Below are 19409 nucleotides of genomic sequence, written 5' to 3'. Positions count from 1 at the left end.
GTATGTCAGTTAATGTACGTTCATTTAATTTTTTCCCTCTTCATCGCTGCTAAGCACAATCTCTTCTGCAGCATCTTGATTCCGTGTACCTTCTGCTCTCTTTAAAAGTCTTACACTGCACTCTTTGAAGTCTCTCTTTTTTTTTTTTTTTTTTTTTTTATGGTCTCAAACAGGCCCAAGTTCAGTAGCACAGAACTTAACCCAGGGATCTCCGATATGCACAAGTGATATACAGAGTATTTGTTTTTTATATGATTGAATATTTCATGGAAGGGGAAATACATTTCACCATAATAACTTGAAAAACTCACAGAATTCGGTAGTATAGCACAGTGCTCTCCAAACATTTTTGGTCGCACATCCTCATTTTACTTAAAAGGCTCGCACCCGGGGGGGGGGGGGGTTAATACAGTCAGTCCTCTCTTTAATGAACTTCCATATAGCAAAATTTTTTATGTAGCGAGCTTTTTTGATTTCCCCTTGGTCATTACACTGAAAATAATTTCTGCATAACGAACTGATTTCGAGAGACCTGGTTACGCATTGTTCGCACCTCTGGCCTTTAGGCAATACAGCTGATGCTGTAGAACGCACAAATTAAGAGCTAAAGGGATGAAGAATTAATCCCTTTAGCTTTTAATAGCTAAAGATGTTAATTCCATGAATTTAAGAGCTAAAACATTTTATAATTTAATGGTGCCTGTAAAACCCTGCAGGAGGAAACTGGCCAACCACAGCATGGGATATGAAAAGATGAAAGTTAATGGGAGAGGCCTTTGCCCGGCAGAGGGTCAGCAATGGCTAAAAAGAAACAAAACCTATACACTACTATACAGAGAAGTCCTGCTGATCAGCTGTCCACAGCCATTGGCAAAGATTAAGGCATATTTGTGATGCGGGCTCTGCTCAACCTATTTTCTACCATTAGCACCCTATTAGAGAATTAGGAGAGAGTGATTTTCCTTTATCTCGGAAAATTCATTTGTTTTTCCAAGAAATGAGTCATCCACGCTTTCACTAAATTTCACCTGTCTCTGTTTACATGGTAGCTACAAGTGGTCCCTAATCTGTTTTGTTTTAACTGCTGTGCAAGTAACCTTACAGTGTCTAAGAGGAAATCCTTGAGTGTAGTGTGAAAAAGTGGAAGTGTGAAAAATATGCCTTTGGGAAGATGTAGATGAAGCAGTTTTTAAGTGGATGAAGTTGATTCGAGACCAAAGCATGCCAATATCAAGGCTATGGAGTATGCATCTTTTCTGGGGCACATAACATTTCAAGCCAGTTCTGGTTGGATGGACAAATTTAAAGAGCGTCATGGCTTACTCGATAAAGTTATTTCTGATGAAAGTGGAGTTGCAATCAAAGACTATGCCCATTGGAAAGAAACAGTTTTGGTAAAAAAAAAAAAAAATATATATATATATATATATATATAGAGGATTATAAGTCCAAAGATACATTCAATGTTGATGAAACAGGTCTATTTTTTAAATGTTTTGCCAAACAAGACACTGACTTTTAAAGGTGATAAATGTTTGGGTGGTAAAAATAGTAAGGAGAGAATTACACTCTTGGTTGCAAATATGGCTGGTAATGAAAAATTGAAGCTTTTGGCAATAGGCAAAAGTAAACTCCTATGTTTCAAAGGAGTAAAGTCATTAGAGTTGAACTACAACAAAAAATCTTGAATGACAAGTGAAATTTTTTAGCAGTGGATTTTAAATTTCGATAGAAAGATGACCAAAGAAAACAGAAAAATCACATTGATTGTCGACAACTGCCCTGCTCACCTTCACTTGATAATTTCAAAACTTACAAGTGTGAAGCTTGTTTTCTTCCTTTTGAATAATTTGTCTTAACTGCAGCCAGTGCCAGATTTACATATAAGCTAAACAAGCTACAACTTAAGGCCTCGCTCCATCTTAAAAAATCCTTTTTTAATATTGTCATGGGTGAACAGTAAGGGAGAAGGGCTACATACATGTTATAGCTTAGTGCCACAACAATTTGAAATCCGACCATGAATACAGCCTATGGACCAAGACATTATCAAGAATTTGAAAATGCTCATACTAAAAAAAAATTATACTGAGAATAGAAACCAACCAACCTATAGATTCTGTTATAGATTTGTGGATGTGCATATCACAGTTGGCAAAAGTGTGTAGTCAAGATGTGACGGAAATAACAATTAAGAATTGTTTCTCAAAAGCAGGTTTTGCTAAAATGCTAATTAACAGAGATGAGGGATGAACTACTAGAAGACATTGAGAAATCTTGGGAAGAGTTCCAAGCACAGTTCGATCAGTGGAGAAATAGTTCTTGACTAACTTTTAGCAGTTGATAATGATGTCATAGTAGCTGAATATCAGAATGACTCCAACATTTTGGAGCATATTTAAGGAACTAGCGACGATATCGATGATGAGTTGGATGAAAATGAGGGCAATATTAAACATTCCAAACGTTGGGACAGCATTTGAAACTTTGCATCGAAGCTTTCAGTGGGAAGAAAATGTAACAGAAAATATATCTGAGTGGTTAAAGTTTAAACAAACTCGGACATTTTTATGAACAGTGTACAGTAGAATCCAGTGTACAACAAAAAATAATCATATTTTGACATAATTCTTAAAAGTGTACTAATATATTTAGCGCATCATGTACGTAGTCATTTCTTAATATGTATGTATTAATAAATTGTTTTAAAATGTTAGAAAATGTAACCATTCCCACTTATTTCTGATTTATTTCCCATCTTTTACTATAGTTCTGAAGTTTCAGTATTTTTCATTGTTGAAAAGGTCATATTTCTTTATAATGAAATTTCTGTATAATGCATTTTTTCAAGGGAACGATCGATTTCGTTATACAGGATGTCTCAAAAATACACAACATAACTTCAGGAATGAGTTCCTCATATGTAGACAATAAAAATATTTGATATCAACATAGTTCCGGAAATGCTTGGTTTCCGAGTTTTGAAGGTCTGTCTACGACACTTAACTGTTCACATCACCTTATAGTAATTGTTCAAAATGTCCACCTTCTGCCTGAATACAGGCCTCACATCGACATCTCATAGACTCGCAAAGACGATGCCAAATTCCTGGCATGTTTTGTATTGTCTCACAACCTGCCACAATTCGATTGTGGAGAGTTTCCACATCAGCTACCGGAGTTGAATACACCAATGACTTTAAATGGCTCCACAAGAAGAAATCTAGTGGGTTTAAATCAGTGTGCGTGGAGGCCAGGCAGTTGGTCCACCGATCAGGAAACCTTCTATTCAGGTAATTGCGGGCTAGGTGGCTGAAATATGCAGGCGTGCCATCTTGCATGAAGTATGCTTGTTGACGAATGATCAGTGGCGTGTCGTCCAAGAAATCAGGCATGTTGTTTTCCAGAAAGTTTCTGTACGCCCGCCCTGCGAGTTTGTTTGGCAGTACATGGGGTCCAAATAACTTATTACCAAAAACACCCGCCCAGATGTTGAGGCTGAACTGCTGTTGGTGATCTGATGGAAGAATTGCATGTGGGTTTTCCTCAGCCCATACATGCCGATTGTGAACGTTTTGGATTCCGTCTCGTGTGAACTGTGCTTCATCTGTGAATATCACTAAGGCAGGAAAGCGAGGTTGTACCACACTACTCCAAGAACCACTGGCAGAACATTACTCGCACAGCGTAATCTGCTGGTGACAAGGCCTGTACCCGTTGCAGATCATAAGGATACAGTTGGTGTTCTCCAAATAGTCGAATGTTGTACAGCCAGCTGCATTGCTATTCTGCGCGTGCTGATTCCAGGAGTGGCATGCACAACATCCAAAATCTCCTCCTCTACTTCAGGAGTCATAAATCTTGGTTGTCCTCTGTCGGCAGAGCATTGCTGTCCGCCAAACCATACATAAAGTGTATATCCGCTTGCTCCTGATTTGAGTACATGGTTGGAATGGAAAACCACTAGATTCTGTCAGTACCTCGTGATGAAGGAAATCACCTGCAGGAGATAAGACATCCCGGTTAATAACTCGGGGAAAAAACATTTCCGGAACTATGTTGAAAGAAAATATTTTTATTGTTTACATATGAGGAACTCATTCCTGAAGTTATGCCGTGTATTTTTGAGACAACCTGTATAGAGGTCCGACTGTATATAAGTTTGATATATTTTTTTATTTATAAATCATTTACATGAATGGCATTATATCTAAAATCATATATAATTTTAAAAGATCACAAATTAAAAAAATACAAAACAAAATTAAATTTAAGTTCCAGTACAAAATGATAAGAAATCATTAATGAAACAAGAGTAATGTAATGTAATGCAAAACTATTTGTTTTATTTAGAAATAACTTATGTGGTATGCATTATATCTAGATTATATATGAGTGTGGAAAACAGGCATCACAATTTTATTGGGGATTATCTCACGACCCCCTAGCGGTGCGTGCACTGTACTTTGGAGACCACTGCTATATAGCAAATGCAAGAAATAGTAGTAGTAGTAGCAGCAGTGGCATGTGATGCAAGAAGGCAAGTGTTGTATGAGCTTATGCAGCATCAGCCAAAAAAAAAAAAAAAAAAAAATCACACCATTCCCTCCAAATACCTGTCCAGTTCCTCCTCAAATTTATTCAACCTATCAACTTCCACAACGACAGATGGAAATTTGTTCCAGCAATTAACCACCCGCTGGCTCAAGGCAAATTTCCACACATCTATTCTACATCTGTCTTTTCTTAATTTGAATTTATGCCCCCTTAGGTTCGTAATATGAACAAGTGGAAGGATCCCATCAGAATTCAGCATGCTCAACCCATTCAAGGCCTTATATACCTCAATCAGATCACCGTGCAGGTGTCTAGTCTCCAGCCACTGCAATTTGCAGATGGGATACACTTAAATAGAAAGGGTGCAAGAATATTTGCTGATGCTATCGAGGCAGTGTTAGGTGGGTCGGAAAACTGCTAGCTTGGGGGGGAGACAAAGACCAATAGATTGACAGTAGCCACTGGCAGAGGTGAAAGAGATTCTTGTACTGCTTCTATTAGAATGAGCAGAAGCCTTAAAAAACAAGATGCATGATATTTCAGAGACTGCTGGGAGCCATTGCGGTACAAGTAAACACATGGGTTGTGTTAGGGTAGCTAAGAATAGAAACAGGTGCAGGTATACTTGCGTGTACACCACTGCTAGGAGTTTAGTAAATAAATTTGATGAATTTGAGGTATTGCTCAAAACGTCAAAGGCAGATATTGTTGGGATATCAGAGACGTGGTGTCACACAGATATAAGGGATGCAGAACTGCAATTTGGGGACAACGTCTACAGAAAGGATAGACAGGATAGGAAGGGGGGGGGGTTATGCTATTAGTTAAGAAACACATAAAAACCAAGGAAGTGAAGCCAGTTGACATCGCTGGACAGTGCAGTGTTGAGTCAGTTTGGTGTGACATAAGCATTGGGAGATCAAAATTGAGAGTAGGAGTGTGCTATAGGCCTAATGACTCTGATGAGTATAATAAGAAACTGTACAGGGAAATAGAGTGGGCCAGTAAATCAGAGAGTCTTATAATGGGGGATTTTAATTTCCCAGATATTGACTGGAATTTGTGGGTTGGTCACACACACACACACACACTAGCAAGGCTTTTGTGGATTTATTGGATGATTGTTTTCTACATCAGCATGTTCGGGAGGCAACTAGAGGTAGTAATACTCTTGATTTGATTATCAGTAGTGATTCTTCATGCATTAAGAATCTGCAGAGAAATGAACCACTAGGTGGCAGTGATCACAGTGTGCTGAAGTGGGATTTACTCAAAGAGGTAACTACCATTAGGGGTAAAGGGAAGGGTTATTGCTTCCGTAAAGGCGACTACGATGGACTGAGACAGTATTTAAATTCTATACAGTGGGACCAACTGATGATGTTACCAACAGCAAATTCAAAATGGGAAGCATTGAAAGAACTTATCTTGGAAGCTACTAGGCTTTACATACCAACTAAGAAATATTGTTCAAGGTTTAGGCCAAAATGGATGACAGATGAACTAATGAGGCATATGGCAGAGAAGAAAAATGCATGGTATACTTACAAATTAACACATGACACAGAAACCTGTGATAGATACAAGTTGATATGCAACCAAGTTACAAAGGAGGTTAGGCAGGTGAAGGCAGATTACGAGAAATCCTTGGCAAGGGATGCAAAGAAAAACAGCAAAGAGTTCTTTACTTATGTAAACTCTAGAAGGACGGGGATGAATCAGATTGGTCCACTTGATATTGATGGGTCAACTGTTGATGATCCTCCTCAGGTAGCTGACAAACTAAATGAATATTTTGCATCGACATTCACACATGAGGAGTTATTCAGCGAGGGGAATGCCAGAGGTGTATTCAACTCTAGCAGTAAGCTACAGAATCTTGAAATAACTGAGAGTAAGGTGAAGAGAGGTTGTTGAAGATAAACACAAGAAAGGCACCCGGGGTGGATGGGATCTATCCAGTTATATTAAAGGAGGCAGCAAAGGAAGTAAGCAAACCCTTAGCCATAATTATGAGAGCTTCCTTGGACTCAGGGGAGGTACCCATAGACTGGAAATATGCAAATGTGACCCCAATTCACAAAGGAGGATCAAAGGCTGACACAAGTAATTATAGACCTGTGAGCTTAACTTCGGTTCCAGGAAAATTAATGGAGGCACTGGTTAAAGAAGCACTGCAGGATCATTTAGACAAGACTTCAGTTATAGCTCGGACACAGCATGGTTTTGTTAAGGGGAAGTCTTGCCTGACCAATTTGATTGGATACTATGATGCAGTCACAAAAGAACTGGATGCAGGGAATAGCTTTGATATTATATACTTGGATCTTAGAAAGGCTTTTGATACTGTTGCACATGGAAGACTGCTACACAAATTGGAGCAGTGTGACATTGGAGGCAAATTGCTGTTATGGATAAAGGGGTGGTTGAGGGGGAGAAGACAGAGAGTGGTAATCAATGGACACTGCTCATCGTGGACTAATGTTATTAGTGGAGGCCATCAGGGCTTGTTGGGTCCATTATTGTTTTCTGTATTTATAAATGATATTGATGATGGTATATCAAGCTTAATGTCCAAGTTTGCAGACGATACAAAGGTTGGCAGGGTTGTCAAGGACACTACTGACACTATGCTACTGCAACAGGATCTGGAAAGGTTGAGCAGATGGGCTGAGAGGTGGCAAATGAAGTTTAACATTGACAAATGTAAAGTACTACACATGGGAAACAGCAACCCCAGAGCAATGTATCAACTCTGTGGTACTACACTGACAGTGCTAGAGAATGAAAGGGACTTGGGGGTGGTTGTGCAGGCAGATATGAAGTTCTCTAAGCAGTGCAGACGGGCTGCAAGAGTAGCTCATGGAGTATTGTCAATGATATACAGGAATTTTTCCAGCAGGGATAAGGAAGTGATTATTCCCTTGTATAAGGCAATGGTCAGGCCACACCTAGAGTACTGTATACAGGTCTGGAGGCCTCATTTCAAGAAGGATGTAGAGCTGCTGGAAAGAGTACAGAGAAGGGCAACAAGATTAGTGAATGGAACAAAGGGGTGCTCTTACGAAGAAAGGCTTAAGTTTTGCAAATTACAGTGTCTGGAGACTAGGCACCAGCGAGGTGATCTGATAGAGGTGTATAAAGCCTTGAATGGTTTGAGCATGCTCAATGCTGATGGGATTCTTCCTCTAGCTCAGAAAAATCACCTGAGAGGGCATAAATTCAAATTGAGGAAAGACAGATGTAGGACAGACGTGCGGAAATTTGCCTTTAGCCAGCGGGTGGTTGGTTGGTTGGTGGAACAGACTTCCATCCCTTGTAGTGGAGGTTGATAGCCTAAATAAGTTTAAGGCTCAGCTGGACAGGTATTTTGAACGAACAGAGGGGTGAAGTGGAAGTGGGTTTTTTTTTTGGCTGATGTTGCATAAGCTTGCTTTCTTGCATCAAATGCCTCTACTAATGCTAAATGCTAATGCTCTCTTGGTAAGAGGATCCCTTCATTCCCCTCACCAATCTTGTTGCCCTTCTCTGTACACACTCAAGTAAATCTACATCCTTCCTAAAATGAGGCCTCCAACCTGTAAGCAGTACTCAAGGTGTGGCCTGACCATTGCCTTATACAGAGAGATAATCACCTCCTTTTCTCTGCTAGCAAAATTCCTAAATATCATTGACAAAACCCCATGACCTGCCGTAGCCTGTCTGCATTTACAGGTCATGGGGTTTTGTTTACTACAAAACCCATGACCTTCAATTTACGCTAAGAGAAAAGACCAATAAACCAGAAACTGCAACTTGTATGTGTGTGTTTTTTTTTTTTTTTTGTGTTATGTAAGATTTCCCACAATTTTCAAACCGTGTTGTGCGAGGATTGCCGCAATTTATCAATCATGTTAAGGCAAAACCGTGTTGTGGAAGTACTGTGTTATATGGGGGTTGCCTGTACTTGTAGATGATAGATGAGTACTTTTTTGATGTAATAGAAATATTACTATTGATTTTGAAACATGTGCCATCATCAGTTGTTATAGATGGCAATAATCAAAGTGATTCTAATGTACATGCCATTGAATGCACTAAAATGAAAAATGAACACCCTTTCCTGATTTAGAAAAAAAACAAAAGTACGAACTAGAATGTGGCTTGCTCCTAGTACCAGTGTTGAAAGATGACTGTACAGTAATGAGTAGTCAAATATGAGGATACACGAGTAAATGTATTTGATTTTATCATGGTTCAAGCCCATGTTATTACTAAATACATTAATGTTATTGTATTCTTGGTATTTTTCAAGCTCTTTTGACCACGTATGGCCATCCAGGAGTATAAACATAAAATTTATTTATTTAGAGATGGTTATTTTCTTCTGACCAGCCAGAAAGCATAAGTGATTTCTGCTTTGTAATGTTGGTGATGTCCCTGTTATAGCAAGCCTAAAAACTGGAGAAGCAAACATTAAAAGAGATAAGAGTACTTGGTGGTAATAGGCTGCCTTTGTCATGTAGTAGTGGCGTGTGATGCAAGAAAGCATGTTGTATGAGCTTATGCAGCATCAGCCAAAAAAAAATCGCACCATTCCCTCCAAATGCCTGTCCAGTTCCTCCTTAAATTTATTTAACCTATCAACTTCCACAATGCCAGATGGAAGTTTGTTCCAGCAATTAACCACCTTCTGGCTAAAGGCAAATTTCCACACATCTATTCTACATCTGTCTTTTCTTAATTTCAATTTATGCCCCCTTAGATTCTAATCTGAACAAGTGGAAGGATCCCATCAGAATTCAGCGTGCTCAACCCATTCAAGGCCTTATACACCTCAATCAGATCACCGCGCAGCTGCCTAGTCTCCAGCCACTGCAATTCGCAGAACTTAAGCCTCTCTTGGTAAGAGGATCCCTTCATTCCCCTCACCAATCTTGTTGCCCTTCTCTGTACACGCTCAAGTAAATCTACATCCTTCCTAAAATGAGGCCTCCAGACCTGTACGCAGTACTCGAGGTGTGGCCTGACCATTGCCTTATACAGAGGGATAATCACCTCCTTTTCCCTGCTAGCAAAATTCCTATATATCACTGACAAAACCCCATGACCTGCCCTGGCAGCCTGTCTGCATTGGTCAGAAAACTTCATATCTGACTGCACAATTACTCCCAGGTCTTTTTCATTTTCTACCACCTAAGTGTAGTACCATACAGTTGGTACGTTTCTCTGGGGTTACTTCTACCCGTATGCAGTACTTTGCATTTGTAAAGGTTAAACTTTAGTTGCTACTTTTAGCCCATCCGCCCAAATTTTCTAGATCTTGTTGCAATAGCACACTGCCATTACTATCGTTAACAACCCTGCCAACCTTTGTATCATCTGCAAACTTTGACACCAAGCCTGATATACCTTCATCAATATCATTGATAAATATACAAAACACCAGTGGACCCAACAACGAACCCTGTTCGACTCCACTAATAACATTAGTCCACGAAGAGCAGCACCCATTGATTACCATCCTCTGTCTTCTCCCACTCAACCATCCTTTTATCCATTGTAGCAACTTACCCTTAATACCATTCTTCTCCAATTTCTACTGCAATAATCTTCCATGAGCAACAGTGTCAAGCTTTCCTGAAATCCAAATATATGATATCAAAATTATTTTTTGCCTCCAGTTCCTTTGTATCCTATCAAACCCATGCTGTGTCTGAATTATTGCTGCAGTCTTGTCTAGATGATCCTGCAATGCATCTTTAACCAGTGCCTCCATTATTTTACCCGGAACAGAAGTTAAACTAACTGGTCTGTAATTACTTTTGTCACCCTTCGATCCCACTTTGTGAATTGGGGATACATTTGCACATCTCCAGACCTCCCCCTGAGTCCAAGGATGCTCTTATAATTATGGCTAAGGGTTTGCTTAGTTGCTTTGCTGCCTCCTTTAATATAACTAGATAGATCCCGTCCACCCCAGGTGCTTTTCTTATGTTTAACTTCAACAATTTCTCCTCCACTTTGCTTGCGCTCAGTTATTACAAAATCATTAAGCCCCCTGCTACAATTTGATAACCTTCTGCCATTTTCAAACCTTAATAACTCCTCATGTTTATATGTAGATGCAAAATACTCATTCAGTTTGTTTGCTATCTGAGCAGGATCATCAACAGTCGAACCATCGATATCAAATGGACCAATCAGATTCATCCCCTTCCTTTTAGTTTATATAAGTAAAGAAATCCTTGCTCTTTTCCTAGCACCCTTTGCCAAAGATTTCTTGTAATCTGCCTTTGCCTTTGTGACCCAGTTACAGAGTAGCTTATATCTGCCATAGGCTTCTGAGTCACTTGATAATTTATATGCATCCCATGCATTTTTAATCTCTGTCACGAGTCTCATTAGTTCATTTGATAACCATTTAGGCCTAAACCTTGAACAATATTTCTTAATAGGTATGAAACTTTTAGTGGCTTCCACGATTAATTCCTCGAATGCTTCCCACTTAGAATTTACTGTTGGTAACATCATCGGTTGATCCCACGGTACAGAACTTAAAAACTGTCTGAGACCACTGTACTCACCTTTACGGAAGCAAAAACCCTTTCCTTTACCCCTGATGGTAATTAAATCTTTAAGTAAATCCCACATCAGTACACTGTGATCACTGCCACCTAGTGGTTCCTTTATCTGCAAATTCTTAATACACGAATGATCACTGCTGATAACCAGATCAAGAGTATTACCCTCTTGAACATGCTGCTGCAGAAAACAATCATCCGATAAAACCACAAAAGTCTTACTAGTGTGTGATTGACCAACCCACAAGTTCCAGTCAATATCTGGGAAGTTAAAATCCCCCATTATAAGACATTCTGATTTACTAGCCCACTATTTCTCTTTACAGTTGTTCATTGTACTCATTCGAGTCATTATGTCTATAACACACTCCTCTTATTTTTGCTTTCGCAGTGCTTATGTCACACCAAACTGACTGAACAGTGCGCTGTTCATCTATATCAACTAGATGCACTTCTTTTGATTTTGTTTTTCTTAACAGCATGACACCTCCTCCCTTCCTATCCTTTCTGTACACATTGTTCTCCCCAAATTCCAGTTCAGCCTTCCTTATATCAGTGTGACACCACATCTCTGATATTCCAACAATATCTGCCTTTGATGTCTTGACCAACACTTCAAATTCATCAAATTTATTTACTATACTTCTAGCATTGGTATACATGCAGCTATTCCTATTCCCTCTGACACATCCCATATACAAAGGGTACTAGGAAAGTTTTGCAATATGACGCAACAATGAATCACAGGAAGCTGCTTGTTGCTGCATGTTGAGACATGTTCACACGTGCATAGTAGCTGCCGCGCCAAGTCGATGGGCTCAGTTATTCATTAGTAGTGAGAGTGTAAAGTGCTTGCGATGGCATCGTGGTCACGAAATGAGATAAGGACAGTTTTGCGGTATAATTTCGTGCATGGTTTAACCATAGACCAGTGCTTAGAAGAAATGACTCTTGCACTAGATGATGATTGTCCACATCATACAACGATATTCAGGTGGTATAGAGAATTCCAAAGGGGAAATTTCTACTCTGGAGGATTCTGAGAGGCCGGGAAAGCCAGGAACGTCAGTTACGGCGGAAAACGTTACTGCTGTGAGGAAAATGCTTGACGAAAACAGGCGAGTGACCTACCAACAGATAGAGGATACTTTGGGCCTAAATGCACCAGCAATTCGTTCGATTCTGCAAGATCATTTGCACGTGAAGAAACTGTTCTCTCTGGGTGCCGCATCAACTGACTGAAGAGCAGATGACACGACGTGTGACTTGGTGCCGGGAGATGTTAAAAAAGTTTGATAAGGGACAATCTCGGTATGTGAACAACATCGTGACAGGTGACGAGACTTGTCTGTACTATTACGATCTGCCGACCAAGGCTCAAAACAAAGTTTGGGTCTTTGATGATGACGACACACCCGTAATTGTCAGAAAATCCCGATCTGTAAAGAAGAAAATGATAGCTGTATTTTTCAAATCGAGTGGAATTGTGGAACGTGTCGTTTTGGACACGCAGAAGACAGTCACAGCTAAGTGGTATACTGAACAATGTCTCCCTAAAGTCATTGGATCTATGAAGAACCTGCGGCCAAAGTCAAGAATGGACACCTGGTACCTCCATCACGATAATGCTCCAGCTCACCGCGCCAAAGCCTACAGTGAATATTTGACTACAACAGGACTGAAACTTCTCGAGCATCCTCCCTACAGTCCAGACCTTGCTCCCTGCGACTTTGCACTGTTCCCGCATGTGAAAATGAAGCTAAAAGGGAGGCGGTTTTCCAGTGATGAGGACCTTCTACGGGATTGGGACAATGAGTGTGCTTTACTCCCTAGTGAAACTTGGCAGAACTGGTTTAAAGATTGGTTTCGGAGGATGGAGAGGTGTATTGAATGTAGAGGAAATTACTTTGAAAAAATTAAATAAACAAAGCTGTATTGCAAAACTTTCCTAGTACCCTTTGTACCCACCTCTTTCACGATGACTGCCATGTGTCCCTGAAACCCCCAACACCCCTCACACCGGATCGCTACATATTCTAATAGAAGTTGTGCAAGAATCACCTTCACTTCTGCCTGTGGCTACTGTTAAACTATTAGTTCTTGTATCCCTCAAAGCTAGCAGTTTTCCGACCCACCTAACATTGCCTCTATAGCATCAGCAAATATTCTTGCACCCTTTCTATTTATCTGTATCCCATCCCTGTAGAAGCAGTCTCTCCTGTTAACAAGCATAGACCATGCTGAAAAAAATTCTACCCCTTGAGCCTTGCACGTTCCCTCCAGGGCCGAATTGATCGATAAAAAGGCTCTCATCATGTACTCCATCCTATCGTGTATGGGCAGAATTGCAGACATTTTCAAATTTAACCCTGACTCATGACTTTTTTGCAACATTGACCTGTACTTGTTAAGTAAGTCTGCAGATCTCCTACTCTTAATGTCATTGGTGCCAAGTGTACAACAATATCAACTTTTGCCCCTGGCAGACATACCCTGGTCCTGTTCCTTCTATTCTTTTTACACAATATATTCCCCGTCTCCCTGACAGTAGTCACCAACAATAACTAGTTCCTTTGGGACCAGCGGATTCTGCATTGGAGATTGCCGTTGTGTTGCCTGATCCCCAGGAGTGAGCTCTGGCGGTGAGTTGGGCAGCTGAGAGCTTGATGGGCCCCTCATATTAATTTCTTCGAGGGCATCTACCCTACACCTCAAGCTCTCATAGAAGCCCAGTAGAACGCTGAGTTGATGCCTAATTTCTAGACACTCTCTGCACCTGGCACACCCAAAGACATCCTCCTTGGCTAGATCATGTTCTCTTCCAGATAGTTCGGCAAACATTTCACAAGTTGCACATTTTTTTAGGCTGTGATGCGTTGGAGAATTGCCCCCTCAGTTCTCCCCCAAGTCACAGCACTCCTGCCACTTTGTGCCTGTTGCTTTGCTGCTCTTGTCTGGGGCATGATATTTTAAATTAATAAGGTCAATAAATTTGATTAATTAATTGTCAATACTACTCTATCTAATAGAATCCTAAATGCAGTGATGCGTATTATGCTATATAATTATACGTTAGAGCTACCTAATTACCACAATTAAAAATTTGAATTCCCTACTACTCTATACAAAAACAGTGGTTGCAAGATTCGAATGAAATAACGGTTTTACGTATATTAAGTAATAATCTACAAAAACTCTTTATCTAAATTAAAATTAAAATAACCAGCGTAACTATAAGACTACCTATAAAGTACAATATAAAATAACAATTAGGTAAATAAAAAGGCAAACACTTATCGCTTTTTCGGAACCTGTAATTCACAGCTGTAATTTTTAAAGAGAGTCAGCACACATTAATGTGATTAATTTGTGTGTTGAATTTATGTCCCCTCAGAATCCCATCAGTATTGAGCCTGCTCAAACCATTCAAGGCCTTATACACCTCACTCAGATCACATCGCAAGTGTCTAGTCTCCAGCCACTGCAATTTGCGGAACTTAAGCCTTTCTTGGTAAGAGCACCCCTTCTTTCCTCCATGAATCTTGTCCTTCTCTGTACTCATTATGGCAACTCTACATCCTTCCTAAAATGAGGCATCCAGACCTGAATGCAGTACTCAAGGTATGGTATGACCATTGCCTTATACAAAGGGATAATCACCTATCCCTGTTAGCAAAATTCCTGTGCACCATTATCAAGACCCCATGAAGACCTCCTCTGGAAGCCTGTCTGCACTGCTCGGAAACTTCAAATCTCACTGCACAATTACTCCCAGGGCTTTTCATTCTCCAGTAACCTGAGTGTAGTAACACATATTTGGTATGTTTTGCTGGGGTTACTGCTGCCCATATGCAGTACTTTGCATTTGTCAATGTTAAAACTTCAGTTGCCACTTCTCAACCCATCTGCCCTACTTTTCTAGATTCTGTTGCAATAGCATACTGTTATTAACAACCCTGCCAATTGATTTCAGGAAGACCTATTGTTATTCAGTTTGCATTTTATGATCATCTTTTGTGTGCCTTTTTTTTTTTCATTTTCATGCTGTTTATAATTTTAAAATGAATCACATAAGCAAGAAAACAGTCAACAATCAATGCAGAGTATCCACAGGGGGCATTCCACATGTATAAAAAAATTATTTTGTTTTGCTTTAAATATTCCTTTCAGTTTTACTAGGAAACAGTTGCTGAAACAAGCATCTTAAAATTCAATTGCATGTGAAAAGAGTAGCCTCGTTGAGTGATTTATTGGAAAAACCTCAGGAAACTGTACCAGAATTATTTGGTAGTGTTGCCCATCAGAAAATTTATAGATTTTGCATACTGGCAGTCCATTTTGTGCCATTAATTTCTCTTGTTGCACTCAACAGTCAGAATTTGAAACATTATTTGAAAAGTTCTGAAAGGACATCAGAGTAATTCTTAGATGTAACCAACTAAGAGAGGATTACATAGTGAAGTGTAGGAGGGTCTTTTTGAACATGAAAGATTTGCTAAAATTGAAGCTTGCTGTCAGGATAGTAACTCTTGAAGCAGTAGATACAGAGGACAGATATACATTCTTCCTGTTCATATGTATATGAATTCTCTAAATGTGAATGTGAAACCAACTTGTCGCAGTTTTTCTTGAATTCATTGTGTTAGTGAATTTCATGAAAGTCAGAGAATTATTCAATGCATGTGCAAAATTGAATTACTGTATTCTTTTACCACTATACTTTATGTATGTTCAAATCATGAGGGGAGCTTTTTTCCCCCTCTCTCTTTTTTTTCTCCCCCTTGTAGTTCATGTCATATGGAACGTTTGGCTGTTGAATCCTGATGAAATATATCAGTGAGAGCAAGCTCAAAAATGTTAAATCTTTTGTTCTAGCATTTAAACATTATTTTACTGTTTTCTGTTCTTGTAAAGTTCAATTTAAGATATGACAAGCAACCGGCGTAGGACACAGCCACTTTCCATTCAAACAAGTTGGTTTCAACTTATACTCTGTCACTGATCATACACAAAATTAAAAGAAGTTTTTTGAGCAGGAAAAGGGAAGAAGCTTTAGTAGTGTGATAACAGATATTATTGCAGTGTGTGAAGATGATTTCTTAAGAGTTGATTTACATCAAACACAGTACATGTGCTGGATATTCCAGATCTGATGTCCTTCGACATCAGCAGATAAAATCTACAGTAAAATGAACAATTTGGCTGTAAGATTGCTCATTAAAATCCAAGAGTGTAATCAAACTGTTTATGTTTGAAAAAAAATGCAATTTAAATTTTTTTTTAAATTGCGTTTTTAAACCCGATCAACTGAGTAGATATTTCTGTGAGTGGTGTGGATAATATATTATGTTCAACATTATACCCATATTCAAAGAAATAGCAACTTAAAAACCAAAGTTAAGTTGCTATTTCTTTCTATATGTATTTAGTTTGGTTCTGTAAACAAACTAAATACGTATACGTGTTTAGTTTTAATTCTCTTCTAGTTTTTCCAAAAAAGGACGATGTCCCAGCAATACAGTGATGGTCTAGGAATTGATTAGCAAAGTATAAAAGAAGAGAATGTATTTATCTATAATATTCTATATCAAAATTCATCTGTGTAAGGTATACTGTGTGTGTGAATTCAATTAGAGAATGGGCAAGACAAAAGATTTAAGTGACTGAACGTGGCATGGTAGTCAACACCAGATGTGCTGGTATGAGTATTTTGTAAACTACTACCCTCTTGCGGGGTCATGTATGACTTTCTCTTGAGTGTATTAAGATTGGTTCAGTAATCGAATAACATTCAGCGGGTGGAAATTCTGTGGTTGAAAACAACTCATTGATGTGAGAGGCCACCAGATCTAATGACTTGTGAAAGGTAACAGGAAAGGCTACATACCATAGCTTTCTTTTAAATTTCAAATAACAACTCTGTACAACAGTGGTAACCAAGTAGTCGTTTCAGAGTGCACAGCTTGTTATACCTTTTTCACATAAGGGATATTGCAGTTATGGACCAAATTGGGTTCCATTCCTTTCAGCATAAAACAAAGTATAGTTATATTTGGCTCTGGAACACCAACAGTTTGACAGTAGAAGATTAGAGAATTGCCTGCTCTGACGAATCCTAGTTCCTGTTGTTTTATGCTTTTGGAATGAGCAGAATATGGCAACAACAGTAAGAATCCATAGGATCACCTCTCCAGGTGTCAACAGTGTGGGGAATGTTTTTTTGTAATGCACATCAGGCCTATTGATGCCTGTGGAAAACATTTGGGTGCCAGAGAATATCTGGAAATGTTTCTAACCATCTTTCATGACTGCATTGTGTTTGTTTGCAAATGGGTTCTTCCAGCAAGATAATGTGCCATGTTACAAGGTCAGAATTCTACAGATCTGGTTACAGGAAATGGCCATGAATTGAGATTACTGTGGTGCTCTTCCCAGTTACTAGATCCCAGTCCAGCTGAGAATTTAAGATGAGGTGAAACAAGTTATTTCAAGTAAAGATCGACAAATGAGTCGACGTCATAACAGTTCTCAGCTATTCTGAGTGCTAAAGGGGAACTTAGTTGATATTAGGTGTGTACCTAATAAATTGCGCACTCAGTGCAGAACATGTTTGCATTTGTTATATGTAAATTAGAATCACCTAACTGTAGAAAAACATTATGGTCATCAACTTATCTTCAATTATGAAAATTGTCTTAATATTTAAGATATAATATTTAATATTGTGTTATGACATAATATTTAAAACAGTGTAGATGCAAACTATTTCAGATATGAGTTGTCATTGTAACTGAAATATAAATATTAAATATTCATTATATTTTATCTTAATTACTTATTGTTGATTAGGTAGAAGATTTGAAAGACCATGTCATACATATTACAAAAGAACAGGGAGACCTTTCCTTCAAGACGCTTCCTGTTTTGATGTTGCACCTAAATTGCCAAGGTGCAGAGAGTGCCGAAACCTTCATTATCGCAGCAAGAAATTCCAGAACATATTTTGTCGATTCTATGCATATAGAAAGTATGTTATTTTATCTTAATATTTGTACACCATTTTACTTTTGTTTTTCTTTCTTTCTTTCTTTCTTTCTTTCTTTCTTTTTTTTTTTTTCTCTTTCTGTTTTTTTCCTTCCTTTCTTTTTCTTTTTTTTTTTTTTTGTGTGTGTGTTTAGAAGGTATATAAAGACTTCGCACAGAAGTAGACACCATATCTCATCACTTCAGTGCTATTTTGCACATTATTGAACTGTTGCCAAAGGCTGATTAACTTGTCCGTGATCTGTGAAAATATTCGTAACTTCTCTTGTCTTGTCTTGAGAGGATTCAAACCCAAGCCTTTTGGAATGGGAAGATAGCAATCCTTGCACTGTGCTGCTTTTCATGATTTCTTCGGTTCAAAGAAAATATGGAAAGCAGCACGTGTTGGCCTACCTTTTGCCATAACATCCACTTGCACCTGATGTAGCACTGACTCCATAACACTGTGAAAGGTGACCAGCTGGGCAGAAGGGCATCCTATAGTTGGGTAACGAAGCGAGGCACTGGTGTGGACTGGCAAATTTTGCATTCCTCGAATGTTCGATGAAATTGGTGTCAGGAATTTGGCAACCAGGGAAGCACACAAAATGTGTGGATGTGACTTGCAAGTGTGGATCTTGTGACATGGGCATTGTCTTGTTGAAAGAGTCCAATGCCCTCCGGACACACACACCACATATGATAAAACTTGGTCTGAAACATTGCTGAGCTAGGATCTGGTGGTGAAGGTATGTTCAGTGAGGATGAGGGGGACCCATTGAAGTCCATGAAAACATCTCCCAAACCACACCAACACTCCCACTGACCTGTTTTTTTCCAAATTTGCAGTCTGGTTGCAGCCGTTCACTGTCAAATAAGTACCCATCTTTCGGTATAATCGAGTTGAACCTTTATTTGTCAGATCGGGCGACTCTTTCCATTCATCCAGTGTCCGGGAACTGTGCTCCCATGCCCACTTCAGGCAGACATGTCTGTGCGGTCAGTCAATATGAGCAGATGAACCGGTCCCTTTGTCTAAGCTAGTCCTCAAGAACATCTGCTGGATGATGTATACCCTAGTTGTAGCCTGCCATTAATTAGGGAATTACGAGCTGCCTGTTGTCCCAGATAGCACATGCCAACCACCATTTGCCTCGACTGTCATACAATGGTGATCTCCCTATCCCAGCACATTGGGTGGTTGTCTGCATCCCTCTTTGGACCATTACCACCACGCCTTCACTACAGCAGTCCTAGAACGGCTCA

General features: G+C 39.3%; 1 protein-coding gene across 2 annotated transcripts in view; it reads left to right on the top strand.

Moving 5' to 3' along the window:
- LOC150077938 (uncharacterized) overlaps positions 1-19409 on the top strand; it is a 635130-nt gene that overhangs the window by 473387 nt on the left and 142334 nt on the right. For both annotated transcript variants that reach the window (XM_090384667.1, XM_090384666.1), the window contains one exon: positions 17970-18147. In XM_090384667.1, the coding sequence (XP_090240793.1) occupies positions 17970-18147 (178 nt within the window). The remainder of the gene's footprint in view (positions 1-17969; positions 18148-19409) is intronic.

Source organism: Mastigoproctus giganteus, chromosome 11 (assembly GCF_048544385.1).
Source record: "Mastigoproctus giganteus isolate SK-2022 chromosome 11, ASM4854438v1, whole genome shotgun sequence".
Taxonomy (NCBI): domain Eukaryota; kingdom Metazoa; phylum Arthropoda; class Arachnida; order Uropygi; family Thelyphonidae; genus Mastigoproctus; species Mastigoproctus giganteus.
The sequence above is the reverse complement of the archived record's forward strand: the minus strand, read 5'-3'. Positions and strand labels throughout refer to the sequence as shown.